Source organism: Gossypium hirsutum, chromosome D09 (genome assembly GCF_007990345.1).
Source record: "Gossypium hirsutum isolate 1008001.06 chromosome D09, Gossypium_hirsutum_v2.1, whole genome shotgun sequence".
Taxonomy (NCBI): domain Eukaryota; kingdom Viridiplantae; phylum Streptophyta; class Magnoliopsida; order Malvales; family Malvaceae; genus Gossypium; species Gossypium hirsutum.
The window spans coordinates 37,967,500-37,993,433 of record NC_053445.1 but is presented as its reverse complement, the minus strand read 5'-3'; the positions used below and the strand labels follow the sequence as shown (position 1 = coordinate 37,993,433).

General features: G+C 34.0%; 1 protein-coding gene and 1 pseudogene across 4 annotated transcripts; both read right to left on the bottom strand.

Moving 5' to 3' along the window:
- Positions 1-7,136: 7,136 nt before the first annotated feature.
- On the bottom strand, positions 7,137-15,079 carry LOC107891517 (uncharacterized). Of its 4 annotated transcripts, none has more exons than XM_016816351.2 (16): positions 14,956-15,079; positions 13,979-14,298; positions 13,466-13,706; positions 12,888-13,159; positions 12,069-12,236; positions 11,163-11,918; positions 10,989-11,080; positions 10,490-10,555; positions 10,268-10,356; positions 10,108-10,173; positions 9,378-9,974; positions 9,165-9,236; positions 8,874-8,944; positions 8,737-8,794; positions 7,915-8,245; positions 7,137-7,726 (listed from the first exon to the last, which is right to left on the bottom strand). In XM_016816351.2, the coding sequence occupies exons 2-16, from the start codon at positions 14,254-14,256 to the stop codon at positions 7,236-7,238; spliced, it is 3,648 nt and encodes a 1,215-aa protein (XP_016671840.2). In that variant the 5' UTR covers positions 14,257-14,298; positions 14,956-15,079; the 3' UTR covers positions 7,137-7,235. The 4 variants fall into 4 exon arrangements, with proteins under 4 accessions (XP_016671840.2, XP_040956482.1, XP_040956481.1 ...); XM_041100548.1 differs by having other exon boundaries at positions 13,979-14,318; positions 14,956-15,038; XM_041100547.1 differs by having other exon boundaries at positions 13,979-15,052.
- A 7,361-nt stretch (positions 15,080-22,440) lies between these two features.
- Positions 22,441-25,721, bottom strand: LOC107891515 (ABSCISIC ACID-INSENSITIVE 5-like protein 1; annotated as a pseudogene).
- Positions 25,722-25,934: the final 213 nt, after the last annotated feature.

The window sequence follows — 25,934 nt, the reverse complement described above, 5'->3', positions numbered from 1 at the left end:
CAAATCAACAATATTTACTTTTATATACTTTATTATAACATTATCACACCATTCTAGTGTAATGGTTTAATTTTTTAATTTTTATTCTGATCCTAGAATGAAAAATATTACTAACAAATTAAGTAATGTAAATATATCTATTTGATTAATTAAAAAATATAAAGACAATATTAAGCTAAAAGTAACGATGAATGTATAATCAAAAGTGTCACCAAATTCATTACATTGCAAATTAAAAATTTTGGAGGAGTTAAATATGATTTTACATTACTTGTAAGTAATGATATGAAGATAATTTAAAAATGTTGGGGGGCCAAATGAAATTTTGCCATTTTGTTAAACAAACATTCCATTGCTTTAGAGAGACTTGAGAAAGCTACTCTAATGAAGATGCTTTTATTCATGTGAAATTGAATTTTGTAGGAATAGAATGAGGTTTATTTATTGTAATATTTTACTTCGACAAAAACATTACTTTATAAAAGATAACATGGTTTAAAAGTAAATGCACACCATCACATCCGGCTCGAGATTTAAATCCGGTTCGATTTATGTATATCTTTATTTAAAAGTAAAATAAGAAAATATAGATAACTTTTATAAATTGAAAAAGAGGAATTTTATCAACAGAGTTTGAACTTTAGTGGTTGAGCATGGCTACTGTTCATAGAAATTCACATTCCTAACAGACTTTATGCCTGCTGGACACGTGTATTACTCTGGGCTACCTGTTGGACTCTCCTTGGGCATCTGCGAGTTGAGATCACAAATTCCCCCTGTCATGAGCGAGCAGGATCCGCGAGCTCACCTTACGAACATCCCTTGCGAGCTTCATACTATAAAGCTTGCCCGTATCCATCTAGTGGGCCCTATTCAGGTTGCAGATAGGCGACTCAAACTTTATCTGATTTCCAGGTTGGTGATCATAAGAACGTAACAAGAATTAGCCTCAATTTTAGATCTTTAAAATAACATTAAAAGTAACGAGTGACAATGTGGGTAAATGCATATATATTAATCTTACATATATGTGTGTCATTATTGGCATGCTTTTTAATTATTTTAATGTTTTAGATTATTATATAATTAAGTGCATAAGCTGTTGAACTTATCTACCTTTTTACTTTAATGCATAGCGTACGTCCTTTTAAAACGATGTCTTGAATCTAAGCCCAAATGCTGCTTTCGACATTACTTTTTTATATAAACAGTAATGATGGGGTTGAAATAAAAAAAGGTTTATTATACCTTCAGTCCCTGTACTCTTTAAACTTTTAAAATTTCTTTTGTATTTTTCATTCTCTTGATTGAGGTGAAAATTAAAGTTTAATTGATAATAATACTATTAATGAATTTACATTACATTGGAATATGTGTTGTTTATCTCCACCACATAGAGGTCTTGCTATGTCAAACTCACAGATGATCTCGCCAAGCACTGTATAACTATAAACATGTGGACTATACGCAATCTACATGTGACCTTATGTGCCCCACACTTATCCCACAAAACTCGGGGCTATATAAGCTACCCTTATGATCCAAATGCGAGAGGGCTGCTCTCTCAACACGAGCATAATAAGAAAGAAGAGAGCTCCTCTCCTCTTGGAAGACCATCACAAGCTTCCATACCCGTCAACATCTTCAACCATCATCCACCTATACGGCTCTCAACCTCTAGGTGAACCGTCAACAATATTGTGATATTTTAATATTCAAATGTTTGAGTTAAGAAAATAAAGTTTAGTGGATAACCCATTTAAATTTAGCAAAATTTAATAAGAATTTTATTAAATGAATTTTAATTTTCAAACAAGTAAAAGGACTAATTTTCAAAATTTTGAAAGAGTAGATGACCGAAGGCATAATTAGACCTAGAATCAATTAATTCTGTTGTTCATTAATAATATATACAGAATTAGAGTATATGAATATGAATAAATCTGTTTTTTTTAAAGAATATATGAATTATTTATACATATAATAATATTATATTTAGGATAGAATTGTTTTTTGTCAATTAATAAAGTATTGAGTGTAGTAGTAAAGTAGATCACATTTCTAATGAAAATACAAAGTTCGAATTTTGAAGATTACATTATTAAGAGGATCAATTATGGACCTTAAAAATAAACTATAAAACAGAGAATATTAAAATAATATATATTTTTATAAATAAATTTGAATAAAAAATTTGTTCCAAGTTTTGCTGAATATGGATGGAACTACCAAATAAATACTAAAATATGGTAATAAATTGATTTAAATTAGATAAAAAAATGTAACAAAATTATAGAGTCATAATATTTTAATTGAAATTGAAGAATAGTGATAAGTTTTGTACCTTTTCAAAAGAGGTTGAAGTATTTCATAGACAAAACTATAAATGTTAGATAATTCCATTGATTTAACTGGGCTGATTTGGCATTCACCAAAATGATTGCTGAACTTCACCTTATCTTGCATTAAAAAAGAAAAACAAAAGGAAGAGGAATATATTATTGTCATTATTTAAAAGAAAACCAAACCTATAATTTTTAGATAATCATATTTATATTATCTTTCATAACTATGTCAATGTTTGGTTTTGTTAATGTGTCTTCACTGCTTATGGACCCGAACCTAGGTGATCTTGGGTGAAACTAAGTGTAGGTCCGAACCGACTGATGTTGAAGAATCAGCGGATGAGTTGTGGTTAGGGGTGAAATGCCACTCGAACCCAGAGCTACCTGGTTCTCCCCGAAATGCGTTGAGGCGCAGCAGTTGACTAGACATCTAGGGGTAAAGCACTGTTTTGGCGCGGGCCGCGAGAGCGGTGCTAGATATGACCTCAAAATAACAAGGGTCGAGGTCAGCCAGTGAGATGATGGGGCATAAGCTTCATCGTCGAGAGGGAAACAACCTGAATCACCAGCTAAGGCCCCTAAATGACCGCTCAGTGATAAAGGAGGTAGAGGTGCAGAGACAGCCAGAAGGTTTGCCTAGAGCAGCCACCCTTAAAAGAGTGCGTAATAAAAAAAAAAGAAAAAAGCATGGGTTGTCTTAATTATTTTTTATAAATTATATTGATTCAATGTATTACAAACAATATATTAAAGAATAAAGTCATTTTGAATAATTAAAAAAAGGAATTTTATGAGTTAATAAAAGAAGAAGAATAATATGATATTAAAAGTAAATAACATGAAAGTGTGAGAAATGGTTATTATTTGATTTTTAAGAATATTAAATATAAAATATATTGGAATTAAATAAAAATGATTTTTTGAAATTTAAATTTGTTTATTTTATAGTGAAATTACATGTATTAGGTGAAAAAAATAAAAAAATTTGAAGTCTTAATTTAAATGAAACCATGTTATTCCATTTTCACCCTAATATTGTATTAAAAAAGGAATTTTGAAAGAAGAACCCACAAGTATTTAGGTGGAATGTGAATAAAGATTTACGTTATTTAAATCCACATTTTTTTCCCTCATTATTGTCTTATTATTATTTCCTTTTATTTCAAATATATTTATTTATTTCCTAAACTAAGACATTTTAAAATTATTTACCAAAATATGTTTTTTTTATAGGTGTAAAAGTTAATGTAAAATTTAAATGCAATGATTTCCAAGTCCCTTGGGATTAGGGAGAACTTTTTATTTTTGTTTCTTTTAGGATCACCTTTACAAATGTAGAGAGGAAAAAAGGGAATAAAATTTCGACTAACAAAATTCACCTCGACACCACAGTTGTCAATGTCACATTAGGTTTTGTAATAACTAGAGATTCTACATCCATTTTTTTTTTCTAATTTAAATGGATTGAGGTTTGTGTATATTCTTAATTTGTTAAGGCGATCAACAGGGGTGAAAGGAGGTGGTAGGGTCCTAGCCCCCAAAATGGAAAATTGCTGGTTTAATTTTGTAAAATTCATAAAAATTTAAGTTAATATTTAGTAAATTTATAGTTTGCTCTCAAAAAATGCTAAAATTTTAATTTAATCCCTTTTGAAAACCATAAAGTCATAAGCTAATACAATGAACGAAATTACATTTTAGCTTTCACAAAAATATATAACTTAATCTCAAACCTTAAAAAAAAGTTCTAACTTTACCCTTGGTGATCAATGGGTCATATTCCTTGGATTCTAGATTTTTGGGATTAGGATAATTGAAGTTCAATTAATCCTCTCAATAGAATCTTCTCTATTCTGAATAGATGGGTGATACCTCCTCACCTCCTAACCCACCACATGCCAAAACTTATGATAAAACAATGTCAGAAAGCCATCATACTTGAAAGCTTTAGTAGGGTCAATATCTTTAAAGGCCTGAGTTATCTCGTCTTGCTTAAAAGTCTCCTCTAACATTTGATTCACCTCCCTCATTATACTTCGCTCCACTCCCGCTAATATATACGAGACGAATCACCCCTCCAAGGCGATGTAAACAAGTCTTGAAAATAAGTAACAACAATTTCTCCCAAGTGATCCTCATTCTCCAGAACATTGGGCATTATCATCTTCCAACCCCCATATCCTATTGTTCTGCATTCTTTTAGAGGCAAACCAATGAATAAACCTTATATTCCTATCACCATACTTGAGCCACTTCGTTCGTGCTCTCTGCTCCTAATACATCTCTTTATCCGCCTTCAGACTCAAATCAAGTTTTACCTCCATTATCTCTTCCAAAGCAGCGTCATCCGATTCCAATGCATTCAACCTGTCCAACTATCTCTCAACATCCGCCCTCATTGCTTCCTATTCTTTTTTAATTCAAAACTCCATAAAGTCAAACCTGCCCCAATTGAAATAATTGATTAGGAATAGAACTCGAACTACATTCCCAAAGTCGGTGAACTTTATTCTCACATGAATTCGCCAAAATCCAAGCTGACTCAAACTGAAATTGTCTCCTTAGTGGGATTTGATCACCACAATCTCCTGTGTTTATCATAACCGAGAAATGATCTGAGAAACAATGAGAGAGATGACTCACTAGATATTGCGGAAACAAACCCACCACTCTATAGTAGCAATGCCACGATCCAAATGCTCCCTAATGTTATTATCGGCCAACCTACCTCGTTACCATGTAAACCACGACTTATGAAAACTCAAATCAAAGTATAATTTAAATATGAGATAAGAGTATAAATTTTAAAAAAATAAATATTCAAATATATGTTTAATACTAAAAGTTGTAAATTTTAATTAAAATTTTTTAATAGTTTAATATTTTAAATAATAAAACGAATTATTGTATTAAGTAAAGTTAAATCTAAATTAGTTATTGAAACCTTGACGAGTGTCCATATGTATTTAAATTAAAAATAATTAATTCATTAAAATTTTTGTTAACATTCAATAAAAGTATTTTTGTAAAGAAGTAATATCATTGAGAATAGTTTACCTCCTAGGTAGGGATAATTGCAAGAGACTTTGGGGTGGAAGAAACTGTTGAACCATATTGCTTCGGCCTCCAACTTCAAAATCAAATCTACCTTCATCCTCATCTCAACAGCTGGGATCAAAATAAGTCCCTTAGATCTCTTGATACCAACACAACCTCAGATTTCCTTACTACAACACTTTCCATACAGGGAGGAGATGACAAAATAGTGTGGAAAGCCGACCACAATGGGGTCTTTACGCTTAAAAATGCTTATTCCTTTCTTTTCCAGAGGAGCTCCTCCATTACTCTCCCTCAATCTCTGCAAATTGCCTCGGTTAATCTTTGGCAACTTCAAATTCCTTTCAAAATCATCGTTTTCCTGTGGAAGATTTGTAATAATTGCCTCCCCACTAAAGACCTCCTCTCTGTCCTCTATGCAAAGAAGATAAGGAAACCCCTGAGCATCTCCTTAAATTGTAGTTTTGCTTGGGCAGTTTGGTTTGGTTCCCCTCTCACACTCCGATCCAACTCTCTTACCAACACATCCATCTCCAGCTGGATTCTACAATGGCTCCAAGGAAATTGTATCAACTCTCAAGATTCAAGAAACTTCTACACTACTTCGGCTTGTACCCTTTGGATTATATGGAAATCGAGAAATGAACGCATTGTCGAGGATCTAATCCATGTCCTATAGGTGCTCTTATAAGATTTTCTGATCTCTGCCATTCGATTCTTAGCATATTTTTCAGACTATTCAATCAAGGACTCAACCTTCTCTCAGCTTTGGTGATCACTTCTCCCAATGATATCTATCGTTAAGCATTATTAAAAATTGACAAAATGATATGATTGTAGGAGCAGCTATTGTTCAGAACTCAAATGGATTCCAATTGTTGTCCATTCGAAGCTTCAAGTTTGCTAGCAAACTTCAGGCTAGAATTCTTATCTTATGCACTATTCTTTTGTCCCTTAGGTATCACAATATTTCTTCTTGTAGATTGCTGGATAGAGGCAAAAAATAGATCAACATCATTCTCGAACGCATCAAAGCAGGGTGAAAACTTCAACCAGCTCAGAACCTCCTGCAATTTGTTACCATTGGTCAGAAACTAGAGGACAACCACAAAGAAGAGAAACAGTGAAATGAGCAACATGTGCTTCAAGAGCTTTCATTAGTTTCTCTTAGCCATTAATGTTTTTCCTTAATGATGATGTACCAAAAAAATAAAACAATAAACTTTTCTTTTGTTTTTGCACGAAATGATGCCACATGTTTACAATTAAAAAAGTTCGAATAAACTTCGAAGAATTATTTGTTGTTTTATCCCTTTTTAGAATCATTAAATATTTTATATTAAAAAAAAAACTATTGTTATTTCCCTTTATTTTAGACCAATAAGGAAAATTTATGACTACAAATAGCCATGGGCTCCAAACTTAAATTACCGCTGATGGTGATTTAATTATTTTTATTTTCGGTGCTTACAACATTTCTTCATGCTTTGTTAATGAGTTTTTTTTATCACTACCAATATATCAGGTTGGTTTTAGTGGCCGAGGCTACCACTTTCTATGATTGAAATGTTCTTTTGATGTTCTTTTTTTCATGGTTTTATGATGGCATTGGATACATGATAATGGAAAAACTTGTGAAATCAGATTGTATATACCTTCTAATGAACTCAAGTGACAAGCTCATTTATTTCTGGGCAGAGATTAAAGGTGGAAAAAATGGACCGACCAGGAAAGTGGAATAATAGCTAATATATATAGAAAAATGAATCATAATTACATTATCTCAAGATCAAATTGCATCAGATAATTAGTAAACCTAAAGGGTCAAGAATATCAGAATGCAAATTTCAAATCTGAAAGATCATCCATTGGTATTTCTAAACCTATGGAATCATGATCTTGCAAGCCATCCTCATCAAAGTTTAGCCAGGAACTCAGATCTGGAGGACCAAGCTCATTTGGAACACCCAATTCTTCCATTGTATCCAACTCGTTTAGTTGCAAGTTCCCAAAATCCATGGGTTCCTCTACTTCTTTAGTTGAACTCCCGTGATTCTTACCCGGAGATGATGCCCTTCCATTTCTGGAACTTGATAAATTATTATTCCTTTGCTTGGCTTTTGCTTTAATCTTCCGCTCATCTCTGCTTTCACTTCTCTTTCCGTTTGCTCCTCCAACTTTGCCATCAAGTGTTGTTGATGTTACCCTAGAAGATGCACTACCAACAACCTCATCAATAAGTACTTCCCTCTTCCTCCCTTTGTTGTGAATGCCTGGATGAGCATCCGAAGTATCAAACCTCTCAAAAGTACTTGAAACAGCACCTGAGGCAGAGGTGAAATCAACATGAATAAGCTGCTCAACAGTTATACGGGACATGTATCATATTTCCCCGCTCAAAGAGCTTCTCTATATCATTAAATAAGTAAACGAGACATGATACATTTCTTTTTCTTTCTCATAGAGAGAAAATGCAATATCAGAAAAGAAAGAATTTTCGATTGCATAATACCTGAGCCCCTGGCTTCTGCTTGATGGTTGGAAGTTTCATTAAGAATTTTCGATTGCATAATACCTGAGCCCCTGGCTTCTGCTTGATGGTTGGAAGTTTCATTACAAATATTACTAGCAGTTCCAGAGCCAATACAATCAACAGACTTCGCTTCATTGCTGCATGGCGGTACAGAAAACATGACATCTTGCAATGCATGTTCGCTAAAGCAACTAGTGCCCGTCTGTTCAAATTTTTTACATTTATCTAAAGTTCGCTTGACAAAAGCCAATGCAACTTGTTTTGAAACCTTGCGAACTGCACTTTTTGATGAATTACTCCTACGACAAGCCTGCATAAATTGTTTGTAGGAACTCAAATAAATTATAATAAACACCTTGCTCCAAAATGCTTCAGATATAAACAATACACCATTCAACACCATACTATGAGATATTATAACCATTCCTCATGTAAATCAACAATAAAGCATGTCAAAAGGCCTGTATCTGTAAAATTCACCAATAAATTGCCATTACCAGACTAATAATGCATTCGCTACATAGCAAGGAAAAGTTCAAGATTATCAACCAAAAAGATGTTTGACAGTTTTCTCTCCATATTGTTAGTTGATAAAAAATGACAAAACTGGTTACCAACTTGTTAACAATTCTCACATGCAATCATTCTCACACCCGTAATTATCACAGAGAAACTTGTAAAATCTAGAATTCAGGATATAACAAAGTAATCATATGGAAGGATGAATGGCAAACAATTAAGCCTCAAAAGCTCCAAGTTAATAATCAGAAACAACAATTGCACAATGGATCACAGAAGTACCAAACGTCTTCTGTAAGCAATCTCAATTAATTGGTCCATTGCAACGTGCTCAATGTTCCTGCAAAGCAGACCACATTACTTTAGATGGAGCACAATTTATGAAGTTTATTAATAACAAGATCAGCTGTTTATCCCACCTTCTTTCTACATCTCTCCCATTATCAATAGCTTTATCAATATTCCCCAACTTTTTCTTCTTCTTCTGAATCTGTGAATTAATAGCCAAAAGAAAAAAGATTCAGATATGCAGTAAAAATTCAATTTAAAAGCAAAAGGTAAATAAATAAAATTTTAATATGTTATTTAACGAGTTTTATTTTAGCACATAAAGAAATAGTTTTGGGTAAATAAATAGCAACAGGATGATGTCCTTAAATGATCAAAATTTGAGATATTTGTGAAAACCAATAACAGTAATGAACAGAAACCTGCTGATAGAGACAATCATTAAGTTCAAAAACATTTTGATTTATAGCTTCCTCTCCCTCTGCCAAATCAGGCTGCAAAAAAGACAAAAAAAAGGCACTAATCATGTATGATAGTGGCACAAAACATTTGACATCCAAGATACACATACCTGGAACTGAAGAATTTTTTTTTTAAAATTAATCAATTCAATGTTAGCATGAAAGAAAACTCACCAAAGAATCTGTATAAAGACCGATACTATTCAACTCCAGCAAAAGCTTGTCATCCACACCCATCAACTGATACTGAGAGTCAAGAGGACTGTCAGAAACATTTATTTCTTTATGTTGGAGCTTACCCAGGTCAGTTGAACAGATTTCGCTCACTGGCCCCGTATCCAAGTGTGCAAAGTCATCATCTCCCAACCACCTTTCACTGCTATGTAATGAATTAGACATGCTGCCATTCCTAAAAGTATTTGATGCAACACTTACATCACCAGACAGCCTATCTAACAGAGAGTTCCTCTGACACTGAAAATCTGCATTTGACTCAACTTCAGATTCCATTTTGTCTCTATCTCTGAATTCAACATCCATCAGGTTGCATGAACCACAATGGGAATCATCACTTGCATAGTGAAGGGACATGTTCTTTGCTTCAATGCGGTGGTAAAGTTCGTCGCTATCATCTTCTTCAATCAAAGCAGAAAGTACTCTTTGATATAAAGGAGTAACCTTGTCAAACTTTTTTATATCAAATCTTTCACAGGCAGCATTAGTTTTGGCCATTTCTTCAACAGAATTAGGTGCATCTTTCTGCACAATACCCTGAGGAATGAAAGGAGTTCTTATCAATATTAGCCAACAAAGTTTGATTTAATTTCCAGTTACACTTTCCTTGTTTATAGCTGATTAAATAGATTTGGCTTTAGGGAGAGAAACATAAGATGATGAGGTTTACCAAAACATTAAATCCATCTCCAAAAATTTGAGACAAACTTTCATCAAGTTCTTCTGCCAAACTTAGCTGATGCAACATCAAAATAGCAGATAAGGAAACTGTGATGAACTAAACCCCAAAGTGTCAATGAATCATAAATACGTTAGTCACCATGTAGTACCTGTTGCCTGAGGTAAGATGTGTCCTCTGAGCTCACTGAACTAAAAATAGACCCCATTTTCTTCCAAAAAGGACCAGAACAAGCCAGACCTACAGAAACGAGAAACAGATAGCAATTTATACCCCTATAAAAGCTCAATTCACAAAAGGTATTTGATTTTCTTTAGGAGGTTCGGGGGACAGGAGTGGGTAAGGTGGGGTTATCATTGGAAGAGATGCATACTGCTAGAATTCCGTGCAGAAGTGGCAGCTGCAAATAGTTCATCTCGATCATCCTCATCAGATTCACCTGAAAATGGAATCCCAAATACACCAGACACTTTCAAGGATTTTCAACCACATTTCAGCAAGTCTGGCTGTTACAAAGGATGCAGGGACATGCACACAGATGTGTGATAGAACAATTCCTTCCACTATTAAAAAACTAAACAACAAAACATCTCCACTAAAAGAAAAATTAAACCCATGCAAGAACACATATAACTTGTTAATAGCTAAACTAGCACAGAAAAACTAAGAGCAAAATATTTGTCAAAATGATTACGTCATGTTGCACAGATGAGGTATTACAGTCATGATTGATGTGTTAAGATTGGTAAGAGCCATGCAAAATGAATAGATTTCCATCAAAGAGCTATTATAGTGGTGCAATAGACTCAATACTCTTTTATTTTTGAAATATTTGCAGCAAAGTCTCATTGGCCAAAAAGTAGTTAAAATACCTGTGAAATCTGAAGAAACATTGTTTAGCATCAACCCAACACGTGAGGCCTTGCGATCTTTGAGCTTCTTGGAAGGTGGACGGCCTGTTTTACTGAACCAAAGAATTTATGACTCATTCATCAGACTTCCACAACACAAACGAACAACTTAATACTAAAGAGCAAGATAGGAACCTTCTATTTTTATCAGAAGCAGATCTTGCGTTTTGAATTAGCTTGGTCGTTGTCAGATTGTTCAATTTCTCCCTCATAGGATGTACACCTGGCCTTGTCAAGGGTGGTGCACTGCTTCCATTCCTTCCTTGTCTTTGGACTCCATCTCCAATTTCATTTGTATTTTTATTCTTCCTTGTGGGCAATAAGAAAGGCCCAGCTTTTTGAGATGCAGGCAAAGAAACCTCACAACTATCAATTCCTTTCTCTTTTGATTTGTTATCTCCAGCCTCTGATTCTTCACTCTCAGATAACCCAAAAGGAGAAGAAACATTCTCAGGCTCCCGCTTAACTTTTGGAGTAACATTATCTACACTGCTACCAAGCAGTGATCCACCAGTTCCAATAGATACCCTAGCACTAAAATCAGGTGTTGAAATGCCTTGAGATGAAATCTGAGGTTCAGCATTAGAGACAGGGGACACTAAATTTGCTCTTCTTGTCCGTGAGATTTTATGTGGTCTCTGACCACCCCACTGGGATATAGCATGTGATGAACCTGTAGACATTGGACGTTTTTTATTGCTTGCAACACCCAAAGCTTGGACCTTATTTAAATTTGGCTGTTCCCCCCAACCCTGCAAAGCTCCGGATGACAGGTTAACTTTAGAAGATGAGTCTAACACCATGATAGACCCAGTTCTTGGTGCCCTTGATACCTTTGCTTTTAGCATTGTACTCGAGCCACTTGATTGATTTTCCTCCTGGGGACTTACCCTGATGAACAGAGCAATTAAACAAATCAACAATCAAAGAGAAGAAAGTCATACATGGTAGATATTAAATGCAAATTTTGATGGATATTAACAACATGAGATTCCTACCCACACTACAGATTCCTAGAACTAAAATAGTGAACGAACATACTTATTATTTGTTTTTATTACAACCCTCTGCTCTAACATAGCTGCACGATCACGAGGAATTGATGTACTCTCCAATTCATTCCTGAGCACTGTATTGGCATTTGAACCAGAAGCTTCAAATGAACCATCTGACCTGTTAATTCCGCTAACTCCAGGGGAAGATTTTGATCTGCACACATAAAAGAATGAACAAGCTAAGAGTGGTTTTAAGACCCATACATAACATATTTGAAAAACAGAAAAAAGATGGATGAGCATAATTTGTATCTTATAAACATAGAGTCTAAATTTGAAAATCACTTCCTCAAGCATTCAAAAACGCGACAACAGCAAACAAGCGGTCACAATCTGTATTCTATATTAGAAATTTAGAAATAAAAATAGGTAAAATAGAAACACCAAGTTTTTTATGATTGACAATCCCAAAAAAAGGGTACGAAGATTTGTCAATCCAAAATATGATGAATTCTTGAGCCAGGAATTTTGTATGGTTGGCCATCACAACACTACATGCTAAGCAATTTTATCTGAAAACCTCAATAGATCTTTTACATGCTAAACAAAATTATGAAGTTCCACACTATGAATAATGACAGCAACAATAAAATCCATAAGCAATAAAAATAGTAAAACAGAATGTTTCTTCTGCAATTACTATGACACTGACAGTTTGATCAATAACCATGAAAGCACATCCATAGTCAGTCACAAACGCCAGTTTTCTGTCATCAGCAATATATCCATGATTAGATAAGAGATCTAGTTCAAGCCTAAGCCAAATTATATCAACAACTAGGAAGCAAATTCAGTCAACAATCACCTGAAACCCAGTGTATCACATGACCGCAACTTTGATTCAGAACTCAGCTTCAGTTGCATAGCACGTTTTATGTCTCGACCAGCATTGGCAACTCTATTTCCTACAGCTGCAACAGACCGTTTCCTTTTCATCTTTGTCTCCCATCCATCACCTGGCAGTCTGCGGATCTTTTCTTCAATTTGTGCAGAACCCCCATTAACAGCTGGAAGCAAATCACCATCCTGTTCTATCGTCCCCTGCTGCCTTGGATTCACAGCAGTCCTGTTATCAGCCTGCTCTCATGAAAAAGAGAATGAAGAGAAAACAAGGGAAATACAATTAATGAAGCAAAAGCCAAAAATTAAGAGAAATAAAAAGGATCAAGTCAATCTATGTGATATGTTTCTGGCCTATTCCCTTCTTTTGAAAAATAAAATAGCACATCCAATCATGGTTACAACCAAAAGAAGGTGACTGAAAGGCAACAAAAAACTTTGCTCAATGTTGAAGAAAAATCAGCTGGTTTTTCTTTGTTCAAGAATGTATGCCAAGAAAGGTTAAAGCAAAATATATTTCAGCAATCACAGTGAAATACAAACCCATAAATCGGAAAATGACGTGCGAACACGCTTGTTGAGCCCCACAACCTTTGGCCTATCCTCCAATCTTTGAGTCACTATTTCATGCGTGTTTCTATGGATCTGGCTTCCCATCTTTGCAATGCTTGCTCCACTAGTTCTCTCACTCGAAATATCACTTCGTTGCAGCTTCTTTGAGCCTAAAGCTTCTTTATACCTTTCCAATTTAGAAATTGACTCACGTAATTTTTTCACTCTTTCCCTGATAGAAAGACAAAGCAGATTCAATAACCAAACAATGTCAAGTGTCCACAACTCATAAATATCAGGAATCATAACAGTGATAAAGTATGCACAATGTACAAGCGCAGAAAAGAAAACTGTGAGAAGAAGCACTACATTTGATGGCAGGTTCCTTTTGTACACCTGAGAGAAATACTCAAGTGCCAAAGACCTGTGAAGATGTGATGTCTACATTGGACAGAAAACATAGTGTGCATATGCACCATGTCACAGAAAAGGAAGGGACTATACCTGGCCTTTCTTGAGGCATCTTGAACACTTTCCTTAAAATTCTTAAGCTCCTCTGTTGCCACGGGAGGGGAAAGTTTGGAGTGTGAAACTCCAAAAGAGTGATCCTCTGAAGTACTACTGCGAAGTGGAATACCCAGAACCCGGCTTAATTCTCCAGCCCGTGTATATTTCTGACTCCCCAATGTAATTGGCTCCAAAGGCAAACACTGAGGCAATGGTGGAATATCCGAAGGCAATCCAGCACTCCCTCGGCCTAAATTATTCCCAGAACTAGACATTTTTTCCCTCTATGTGAATCTCCTGACTTTGAACTTCCAAGTCTGTCCGAATGAACTGAAGACTATTATCCACAAAAGCCAAGTAACTCATTCTTTTATCCCCTTACATACTGTTTAGTTCTTGCCTTTTGCTTTAGAATTTGAAGGCTTGAAAATTCGAAGTTATGACTACTTTTATACAGAACAATTAAGTTAAATGTAGTGTTGCACTTTATTTCTTCGATCATTCTTAATCTTGCTTTTTGGCAACATTTTAAGAAGCAAAGCAACAAGCAAACAGAACCTAAGCAAAATGTATCAACAATTCTTTTGAACATAAAATTAAACTTAACTTCATATGGAAAAACATATATAAAACATGATCTTTTTTATATACAACGTAAAACCCTAACCATTTCATCCCCCCCATGCTAATTTTTTCAACGAATAAAGCAGTAAACTTTATTTAATTTTCCGCCATATATAAAAATCCCCATTTAAGTTCAAGTAAATCAGCAAAAAGAAAAATGACCATCTAAAACCCAAAAAAAAAAATTCAAAGAACTTCAAGAAAATGAAATCCGTTTATGATCATAACGAAAGACAAATGAGAAAACTCAATACTTACCTTTGAAACAAAATTACAAATAAAAGAGCGATTTTTTTTTTTGACATTAAGGAAAAAGAAAAGGAAATTAGAGTGTTGAAAGATTCAATTACCAGAGAATCAACGAAGCAAATCGCAGATCAAAATCAGGAGAAGAATTAGGGAAAAAAGATTAAAAAAGAAAGAAAAGCGGGAGAGATTATTATTATTATGTTAACGATAATGTGTAAAATATAAAGTATAAAATTTCCTTTAGCGTAGACTAATAGATTATTGTTACTGAGTAAATTGCACTTCGACCTTTCTAATTTTATAAAATTTACAATTCGCACCTTGATTCTATTTTTCTTGTTTAAAAAATATAATTTTGTTTTTGTAATCAAAATTAAAATAAATGATTGTTATTTAGTTCACTTGAGAATTATTTTTCAAGAAAGTTTCATTTCAAGTAATTGATATTTCTATTATTTTCTTTTACCTATTTTTTTTATATATTTTCATGTATATTTTAAACAAATATAGAATATTGTTATTTTTTATTCATATAAATTATAATGCTTATTGATGGAAAAATGGAGATGAAAGGAGGAGATGATAGTTCATACGATTTTGAGCATATTAAAAGGCATGAGAGATGGAATTACCAACTTGGTGTGTAGTATTTTCCAGAATGAAAGAGAGTAGTAGAAAATACATAAAGTCTTTCCAAGGTTAAGGATGAGTATTTATAAGTGAGGGTGACCTTTTCTTAACTTTAGGTCACACGTATATGAAGTAGGTCTTGTCAAAGTCGATCACTTGGGGAGCATGGTAGCCCTCTTGAAAGGACTAGGCGAGGTTTTATGTGTGAACCATGCAAGGATGGACATATCACCTATCCTCAGTGAGATAGATCAAAGGAACTCCACGTGTTATGCTTTGACGAAGTGCAGCTCTTGGCAAGGTAATGGTTGGCAAAGTTATGCCACAATGAGTGATCTGTCGTAATTTGATACGTCAAATTAGGCTCTCTAAAACACTTGATGAGTTTGTTCTCAAGCAATTTACAAGTCTTTTCTATGCTTTTTGTTGATTTTTAGCTTTTAGTATTAATGATCGTTTTTCTTTAGTTTTAATCTTTTTGAGACCCCAATTGGCAAAATGGTGACATTGAGAGTCTAATAGTGTATTTGAGTTTGTATAGGGAGACAACTATGGCCAAACCGTGAGAAAAACTACATATGGTGTGGATGTTGTGACACTGAGCTTCCATCACCTCAGGGGAGTAAAATTTCAATGAGAAACCAACCTGGAGCAGTCTACCAAGCCTATAAAATGCCTGATTTTTAATGGTACCGAAAAAGAAAATTTCAGAACCCCATTTTCGTAAATCGAGTTTGTTAATATTGATATGAGATTTAATAATAATAGATAGTAAAGGGTCCCTATGGGATGTAATTTAAATCAGTTTTACAACCGAAGCTCAAAATTGAAAGTTATGGTATTTTAGTTTTAGAGACTAAATTGAAGAAAATATAAAACTTTATGGGTACCTGAAAAACAAAATTATATAGGTTCATACATATCATGGCATAACATAAAAATGTTTGGTATTGATGAATTGTTTAAAATAATTGTTTAGATCAAGAATTGAATTGAATCGGAGATAATCAAGGAAAGTCAAAATTATTGATTAGCCTTGAAGATTCATGTAACACCCCATACCCAGCCTATAAGTTACGACCAAGTCTAGGGGCTACATCAATTGATATTAAAACAAACCAATCTTCAACCATTTGAATTTTAACTTTCAAAAATCACATAATTGATCAAACCAAACATAATAGTTACAACTTTCTAAACGTAATCCAAAATAAACACATAGTAGCATAAATCATTAAAAACACTAAAATAGTTAAGGAGTATTGACTGAGCTCTTGTCATGTCACCCCGCCTAAGTCTATAGGTCACTTGTAATCCAAACAAATATACTAAATGAGTTTTAACTCAGAGTGTAACTTACATTCGATAATAAACGGTAGTAACACAGATATGTTTTTAGTTTCTCATAAATCAATCATTTCTCAAACTTAGATACATAATTAGAAACATAGAGTGTCAGATACCATTGTAGAACACTTCAGATATACATGCAGATTCCTACCTCCAACCGCTACACACCATCTCCGACCATTCCTACACACCATATAGGGTACCAAGTACCTATCCATCCCTACACACAATATAGTGACTGTATGTAACGTTTTAGAACAATCGTAGCCTATCTGCTAGACCAAAATGTGATCACTCGCCAAAATCAGAAATATATGTTGCTTACCCACTAGATTTGGCAAAACATTAAACTGCCCACACTTCCTTCTTTATACAATCTCAATCCCGATGTAGATGCAGATTTAACAAATATCATATGCAAGTATACAATCATACAATTTCAGACCGTACTCATGTAATGCTATTATGCTTACTTACCAAATCTCATAACAAATGCATATATATATCAGAACAACAAATTATTTAATAACAAGTTGTCAGATTACAATTTCAATGTCTGGCACATGGTCAAGCACACGCCCGTGTGACTCACAACCTCTCACATAGCTTGGACATATACTCGTGTCCCTGACTCATGTGACTCTGAATCCAAAGTAACGCGTTACATGGCCTGGACACACGCCCGTGTCCCTAGCCTATGTGCCTCCAATTCGAAAACACTAAGTTACACGGCTGTGTGGCACCGACAGCCATATTTTTTAGCATTCGAAACTTGAAAAAAATCAAGTTTTCGTTATGCACTTGACACGGTCTCGACGTAGAAGCAACCGAGATTAATCCAAAGCCTAAAAGCGACAAACCATGGGCCAATTACGTAATTAATCACAACAAAATGCCAGAATTAAAGTAAAAATCTGAGTTGCATCAAAAAGTTCGACGAAACCTCAAACTCAAAAATTTAACCTCTTATATTCGCACAAAATTGAAATCCACAGAACTACAATGTTTAGGAAACATTGTTCTCACGATTTTCGCCTAAGAGAAGACCAAACGAAAATTTAAACAAGGAATTCAAGCAACTAAGCAAAAGTCACCTTGACAAAATAAACAAACAAATACTAACAGAAATTCATATCAAGCTTACGCAATTATCTTGACAATCAAAGATAACGAAATACGAAGTGTTTCTGTCGTAACAGCAGCAAAAAAATGACACAAATTTAAAAAGAAATAAGGCAATAAAAGAACGCGATGGAATGGGAAAAAAGGAAAGAAATAAGAAAAAAATAGGAAGAGAGAGGGAGGAAACGTAACAGGAAGAGGGAAATTTCAATTAGTTTGTTTAAAACTAAAAAACCACATTTTATGGAAAAGTAACAAAAATTATTTCCTTATTCTATACGCAGAGACTCAACATCAGACCAAAGGGAAAACAAAAGCTTAACCATCAAACCAGCAGGCTCATTCTTGACACAGATTAACGCAAAAAATAAACTTAAGTTAAGAGTTCAAGGATAAGGGTTAAACTAAAATAAACAGTAAAAATTCAAGGAGGCAGAGTCAAACCCTCGATCTCAAACACATAAATAAAACACTTAACTATAGATACAAAGACTTAATTATTAACAGGATTTAATAAACAATTGCTCAAAATTTGGAGTGTTACAATTCAACTTGTTTGTTGTTTTTACCAAGTAAGTTCATTTGGTATTTGTTTATATAGGTTTTTGTGTATTTGATTTGTAATTATATAAGTGTTTACTTGTGAATTGAAAAAAAAATGTGAGAATTGGACTAAATTGTAAAATGTTGATTATAATTGAAAAAGAGACCTGTGTGAACTTATAATAAATATTAGGATACGACTGGTAATGCCAGTAGGGTCTTGCACACTTATAAAAGATTGATTACAGATATTACTGTGATCCTGCAGTTGTTGCGGACTTGAAGATATATATGACACAGGTTTAGTCTGTACTTGTAACCTGATGTTGTTTTGAAGGTTTAACCCATAGAGGTAACCTAACATGTATATATTCAGCTTGGACAAGCAATTGGATGTGTCGTTATAAAGGTTTAGCCTGAGCTGGTAACCTGACACGAATATTCTTAGCTTGAACGAGCAACTGGTGTGATGTAAATACCTATTATCCGAGTCTGTTTACTGAGGTTCATTGGGAGAAACAATTTATGCAAAATGAGAAATCGAAATGAGATATAATAATCTTGATGTTTACTTGAAAAAAATGTTGAATTGAGCTTTAACCATGTATTGGTACCATGACTTGATATGTATGTGGTTGATTCATTTCTTAATTGCATGAGTTTTGAGATTTTTTGTAAAATGACATGAATTGACATGATATATGATTGATATATCATATGGTTTAATTATATGTTAAACTTACCTTGTTGGTGTTGTGCTTTGCCATGTCTAGCTAATTATGCCAAATTATCGTATTGTAAGATAAGGCAAGTTTTGTTTAACGTCTATGATCTTACTAAGCATTTTATATGTTTACTTAGTTTGTTTTCTCTTTTCCTTGTAGATCATTACCTTACAGAACATGTCAAGCCGGATCACCCCGAAGCTCACACTATCCTATCACTGAATTGATAGATATTTGATCATCTTGAGTCTAGGGTTGTGGCATATATATAAGTGTTTTGGTATATATCTAAATGTATAAAAGTCTTGATGAGTTTGATAACTTTTGATGGATTTGGTATATGATGCTTCTCATGTTGTTCATGGTATATGAATTGGTTAATACATGAATTAGCAATGCTTAATGATTATGGGAAGTTGAAACACAGATTTGCTTAAGTTTGTCATGTAAGATAATAGGATGAGGTAAGTAGAATGGCCAATATGATGCTTGGTTGAAATGATGAGTTTGATTTATATGTTTGAGATATGTATTGGTTTATTTGGTTCAAGTTTAATATCTTTAAATCATTAAGGTATATAACATTCATATGTGTATAAAATGGTAAGTTTTAATGCATTATAGCATAAGTAAGATTGATATTTGAAAAACTAAATTGATTTGTTTGAATGGCATTTGATTGATTGTATAGAAATGGTTAGCTTGGTAATAGGTTGAACTTATATTGAATTGGTTTGATTTGAAATGATTAAATGACTTGTTTTGATATGTTTTTGGTAAGTTTTGGTTCAAATGAAATTGAAATTTGATGCACAAATTAATAGGTTTTGTTAGAGAGTATAAAATAGGTACAAAATGGGTCATTTTTACTAAAATTAAGGGTCACGTTACGACCTCAGATTTTAGACATTGCAACGTTGCCATTAGAGTAAGTGACGTCGTGATGAGCTAAGGCTTGACATCTCAACATGACATACTAAGATGGCAACATTGTGATGAGTACTAGATGAAGTCGTGACGTCGATCTATACATTTTAAAAAACTTTACAATTTGGTCATGTTTCGTGCTTGGGCTGACAATTCGGACTCAAAATTGATTGATTATCATGATTTGAATATGATTGGTATTAGATTATATATATAAATAATTGTATGATGTCTAATTGGTTATAGTTGTTCTGGCAACGAATATAGCATTCTGTAGCTCAGACCTAACGATTGGGTTGGACAAGAGAAAAGCTTTAAAGCTTGGTTCGATACTCGATTCTGCTAAAGCGAAGAGGGATCACAAGCAGAAATGGTTTATGTTCGTAGACATTAATATAGCAGGTTGAAGAATAAGTGATTTTGTTGATACATGGGCATATGTATAAATGATTGTATGATGTCTAATTGGTTGTAGTTGCTCCGATAATGAATGTAGCGTTCCGTAGCTCAGACCTGACGAACAGGTCAGGCAAGGGGTGTTACAGAGGCTTTAAAGCTTGGTCCAATGATATTCAATTCTACTAAAGTGAAGAAGAATCACAAGCAGAAATGATTGATGTTCATAGACATCAACTTAGTAGGCTGAAGAATAAGTGCTTTTGTTGATACAAGGGCATTTGATTTGTTTATATTCGATAAAGCTGCAGGTAAACTTGGTTTCTCAGTTAGCATTTCGACCAAAAAATATCAATATTTTCAGTTCCAAAGAGGTCTCAACTGTGGGAGTAGCACAATGAGTTGAGTTACAAATCAGTTAATGGAAATGTAAGGAAGATTTTGAAGTAATTCATTTAGATGATTACAATTTTGTTCTTGGCTTGAATTTCCTTAACAAGATTAATGTTTTGTTGGTTCCTTTTGTTGATTACATATGTATATTGGATGCTCGTCAATGACAATGCGTTGTGTTACTAAGTCGTGATAAGAAAGGTGGAACCAAGGTATTGCCGACCATTCAAGTAGTCGAATATGTTCATTGTGGTATGAACATTGACTTGGTAGATCGGAGTGCTACGAAGACCCCCTTGAAAATGCTAGAGATGCAATAAACTGATGTGAAGGTTGTTGAGTTATCAATGGGGCTACCACCTATGATAGAGGTGGGTTATGCATCAAACTTTAGGGGAAACGTAGTGATGCAAATTGAATAGTTGAACAAAGTAAATGCTATGAGCGAGGTACATTTCAAACACTTATCTAGTGTTTTACAAAACCAGAGTTGACGACAATACTCAAAGTTATCCCGATATTCAATGTGGGAGTGCCAAAACCTAAGACCATACGGTTTACCAGACTTAAGTTCTAATCACGTGACACATGCACCCTCTTAAACTACTACACAGATACAATCTACGAATTGATCCCATGACGGTGAGAATGTGATGAACACCTTTGACAAATAAATCAATTGTTAGGTTTATGAGTAGTTATAAAAAGAAAAACGAGTTAGAAAGATGAAAAGATACCCTTAACAAAATATTTACAACATTTTATTCATTTATACGAGTAACTGCTAATTTGATACGAGTAACTGCTAATTTGACGTTGAAGCATTACTACACAATCAATTTACTTTTTGTCTTATTCGATCGAGTCGAATTAAATTAGTCGAGTTCATGAATCCTATTTTAACAATCGAACTCATTTAAAAATTTTCGAATTAAATAAAAAAATTTCGAGTCAAATCGAGTTAACGAATACTATTATTTGTAGTCAATATTACATTCACATGAACTGATTATTTAGTACATGAACTGATTATTTAGTAGACAAGAGACAAATTACAAGATAAACATTTATCAAAACCTAATATTTTTAGCTAATAATTCATTTATTGAATTCTCAAATTATGTAATTCACAGAAAATTTTAATTTTTTTATTCAAATTTAATCTAAAGAACTCAATCTAATTCAAAATTTAAATTTTTTATCAACTCACTAACCACAATTCCTCCTTAAAGAAACATTTAATTTACTATTTTTTGTAAGTTTCATCACCAAAAACTATTTTTATATATTTTTTAATACGTAAAAATATGACGAAATATTTATTGAGTAAAGCCAAAAGAAACAATACACTGAATATATTTGTATATTTAAAATAAATTGGGTTTCTAAGATGTTAATAAAATGCAAAGATAAAAGGGAAAAGCTAATCTAAAATCAGTCTGTGACCTGGGGTTGTTCACAGTGATGGTGATCAATGCAGTATCAAAGTTTAAGATACAATTAATTTAATTTAAGTACTTATTATTACACACTCATATATATGCACATGATCCTTTCAATAAAAAAGACAAAGTGACTAATATAATAATTTGGACATATCCTTAATTATTATTTAGATATGGCTAAACTGATGAAGCTAAGCTATTGTGATTTTCTGTATTCTCTATTCTCTATTTCTCACTTTCACCATCCCAAGCTCACTGTCCTCCTCACTGTCCTCATCTTATCAACAACCTTTCTTTGTGCTGGTAATTTGGATTGTTTTCTTTTCAGAACCTGTTCATGTTTTCATCATATATACAAACAAATAAGCATCTTAATGGATTATGGATAGAAACAATTATGTTATAAATTTATTAAAAATTAAATATAATTTTAATTGAAATGGTAAAACATTTAAAAGATAAACAATAAGATGTTGACTTCAAATCTGTATATATTTTCCTAGATTTATCATATAAACATCCTTAAAATAAAGAGATAAACACCCTTAAATGAGATCAGTTGTCAAAAGCTTTGTATATGCAAGAGAAAACTTTTAATACTTGCCAAACTGTGACACCGATTAAAAGGCTAAAAGTACCAATTAAAAGGCTGAAAGTAGAACTTACTAGTGTACTTACTAAAGTGCCAAAGGTGACTACCAACTAGAGGACTAAAAGTAATACTTACAATCAAGCCAAGCCTAAACTCAATTAAACTTATTTACCAGGTTTTGAATTCGAACTTATTTCAAAGTTGAGCTCGACTCAATAATTATCCTTAAAGGCAATAACCTAATGTAATAATATAAAATATAAAAAACTTATTTACCTCTTGCTTTCGCTTTTGCTCGTTTTCCTCCTGCTCAAAGTTAAAGGCCAGAAACAATGGTAGTTATTGACCATTTGTATATACAAAAACAAAAGTAATTTCAACTTTTCCAGAAGAAAGTATTTGTTTACCACAAGCTGCTTAAGCTTTGCATTCTCCTGTTTCAGCTGGTTCAACTCTAATTCCAGTTCCACTGTGTACGCCTGCAATTCAACAAACATGAGACTCCAAAGTTAATAGTTACTGGTATTGCATCCATTTCAACAGGCAAAACACACTCTTACAAGCATGCAAAAAAAGAAGAAAGCACAATAACATATATAAGCACCTGTTTCCTTGCTCGAGATCTTGCTGCTGACTCTCGATTCTTAATCATGCGGCGTTGTCTCCTTTCGACTACCACCTCCGGCGGACCATCTATGATCCTCTTCTTGTTCTGTATCACGACGGGCTCTAACAGGCAATTGGTGCCATTCCCATTTTCAGCAACATTAGAAGATTCCCCCATCATATTTTTACTCTGCGTGAAAATGGGGTATGCTGCGGCGTAACCATTGCCTGGTGCTGCCAAGTTGCTGGGAACAATTTGGTGGCCTGGGAATCCTAGCCCCATCACATGTCCCATCCCGAAGTTTGCATCCAAGCTTGCACTGCTATTTTGAATAGATGTCAACATTTTCTGTTGAGAAGATCCGGCCCCATGCCCCATTCCGTAGGTTGCTTCTAGACTTGTGCCATTCGGCCGGGTAGCTGCCACCTTCCTTTGTTGGGAAGATGCTGATGATGGTTCTTGAACAACTCCGGCTTTGATGAGAAAATCCTCCAAAGTCATCTCTCCGAATGTTTGTTGGCGCTGAGGAGGTTCGTGATCAGCGATGTTGTTAGCCTTCCGCTGCTGCGGTAGCTCTTTCTGAATCTCAAACCATACCTCATCCACAGTTTTCTTACAAAGTGGGGTGGGATGGAGAAAGAGCCTTGTCGGGCCAAGGTTGGTTGACCTCCGTTGCCCTTGTCTTTGTCATCGCGAGCCTCGTTCTGGTCGAGCTGTGGTGGCGCTTGGTTTTCCTCAACATTCCACAAGTTGGCAAGGAATTCATCCATGTTCATGGACCCAAAAGCCTTCCCGCTCTTCAGTTGAATCTCGTCGAGGGTGAGGGAGAAAATCGAACCCTGTTTGTTCAAGGAAGAAACAGATTGATCCCGAGTTAATTCCTGGCGTTGTTGCTGCTGCTGCGGCGATCGCGGTGCTTGCGATGGTGACGCTGCCTTGATGCCACCATAGGCAACACTTTCTGATTCAAAAAGTGCCATTATTTTTACCACAATTCCGAGACTACTTCAATAAGATGGTACAGGCACTACCTTAACGATTAAGCTAACACAAAACAAAGATAAACCTCAAACAAGCTCCTGCAAAATAACAAAAACACACAAATCATACATAGTTTATACCCGCACTTAAGTTTCTCATATGGTTAGCACATTTTAATATAAAATTGCAGATAAATAATAATAAGACTTGAAGAGACCAGAAAAGTGACACGAAATTTATAATCTCAGTAACTATAATCTTCTTCTCTGCAGTACTTGTTTTTTCTTTACTTCAGTACAATTTGTTTTTTGAATGATCTTTGACCCTTTGCATGTGCTTGAGTAGCAAAATTTTTACTTTCCCAAAACAGAAAATACATATAATTACAAAAACATTTATATTCCAGCTAAAGAACACTCTAAAATAGATCAAATCTAACGCACCTCTGGTTTTTATAAAATTAATAAAAATATTTAAAAATTAGAAATAAAAATAAAATATATATTTATAAACAAAAAACAACCAAAAAATTTTGAAAAAAATTCGTTAAAAATTTTTATATAAAAAAACCCGGTTAAAACCCGATTTGTTTCAAACAGTTCTAGTTTTTTGGTTATATCTCACCAATTGAACTGAACCTTTATTCTCGGTTCAGTTGGTCGATCCGGTCTAGTTTTCACAATTTATGAACACATTACTGAAACAAATTTTTCATAAAACATATATTTGGGGGGCAAAAAATGCATCAAATCACTCTTACAAGGAGTAGCAAGTGCAGCAAGTCAATAAATATCATGCATTTGGATATAGGGAATGAAGAGAAAGACAGAATGAGATTAAGCTTTTGAAAACCAAAGATCGACATGCAAGACCATAGATCAACTATCCATGGAGAAAGAAAGAAAATCCACCAAGAAAACCATATGTATCAAAGATATGAGAATTAATATGAATTGGAATTACAAGAAACCATGGAAATAAAGGGGGAAAAAAAGAAATTACCTGAATGTGATCTGCAAGCATTGGAGAAGCTTTGGAAAAGGAAAATCAGAATTTTTTTAATATAATCTTTTTTTTTTGTACTTTTTTGAGTGTTGGGAAAGAAGAGGAAGAGGAAGAGGAAGAGGAAGAAAACTGTTGGTAGTACTGTAACTGCAATGCAATGGCCACCTTATTACATGCAAAGGGAGGGAGGGTGTGGTCCCCACTTTTGGGCACAGTTTTTGACACGTTTGTGCCACATGCCACTTAGTTTATGCCAAAATTCCCCTCTTTTCAAATTTTCATTATTCTCCTTTACAATTTACATTCAAATATTAGCATTTCTTATTCACACTCTCTTCTTTTCCCCTTTTAATTTATATACAAA

Excerpts from the sequence above, each read along its gene's own strand:
- LOC107891517 (XM_016816351.2), bottom strand. The coding sequence starts at position 14,256 with ATGTCTAGTTCTGGGAATAATTTAGGCCGAGGGAGTGCTGGATTGCCT. Across the intron at positions 10,556-10,988 it reads TGTTTCTTCAGATTTCACAG|GTGAATCTGATGAGGATGAT; the intron begins GTATTTTAACTA and ends TTCCATTTTCAG. Across the intron at positions 8,945-9,164 it reads ATGATTGTCTCTATCAGCAG|ATTCAGAAGAAGAAGAAAAA; the intron begins GTTTCTGTTCAT and ends ATTAATTCACAG.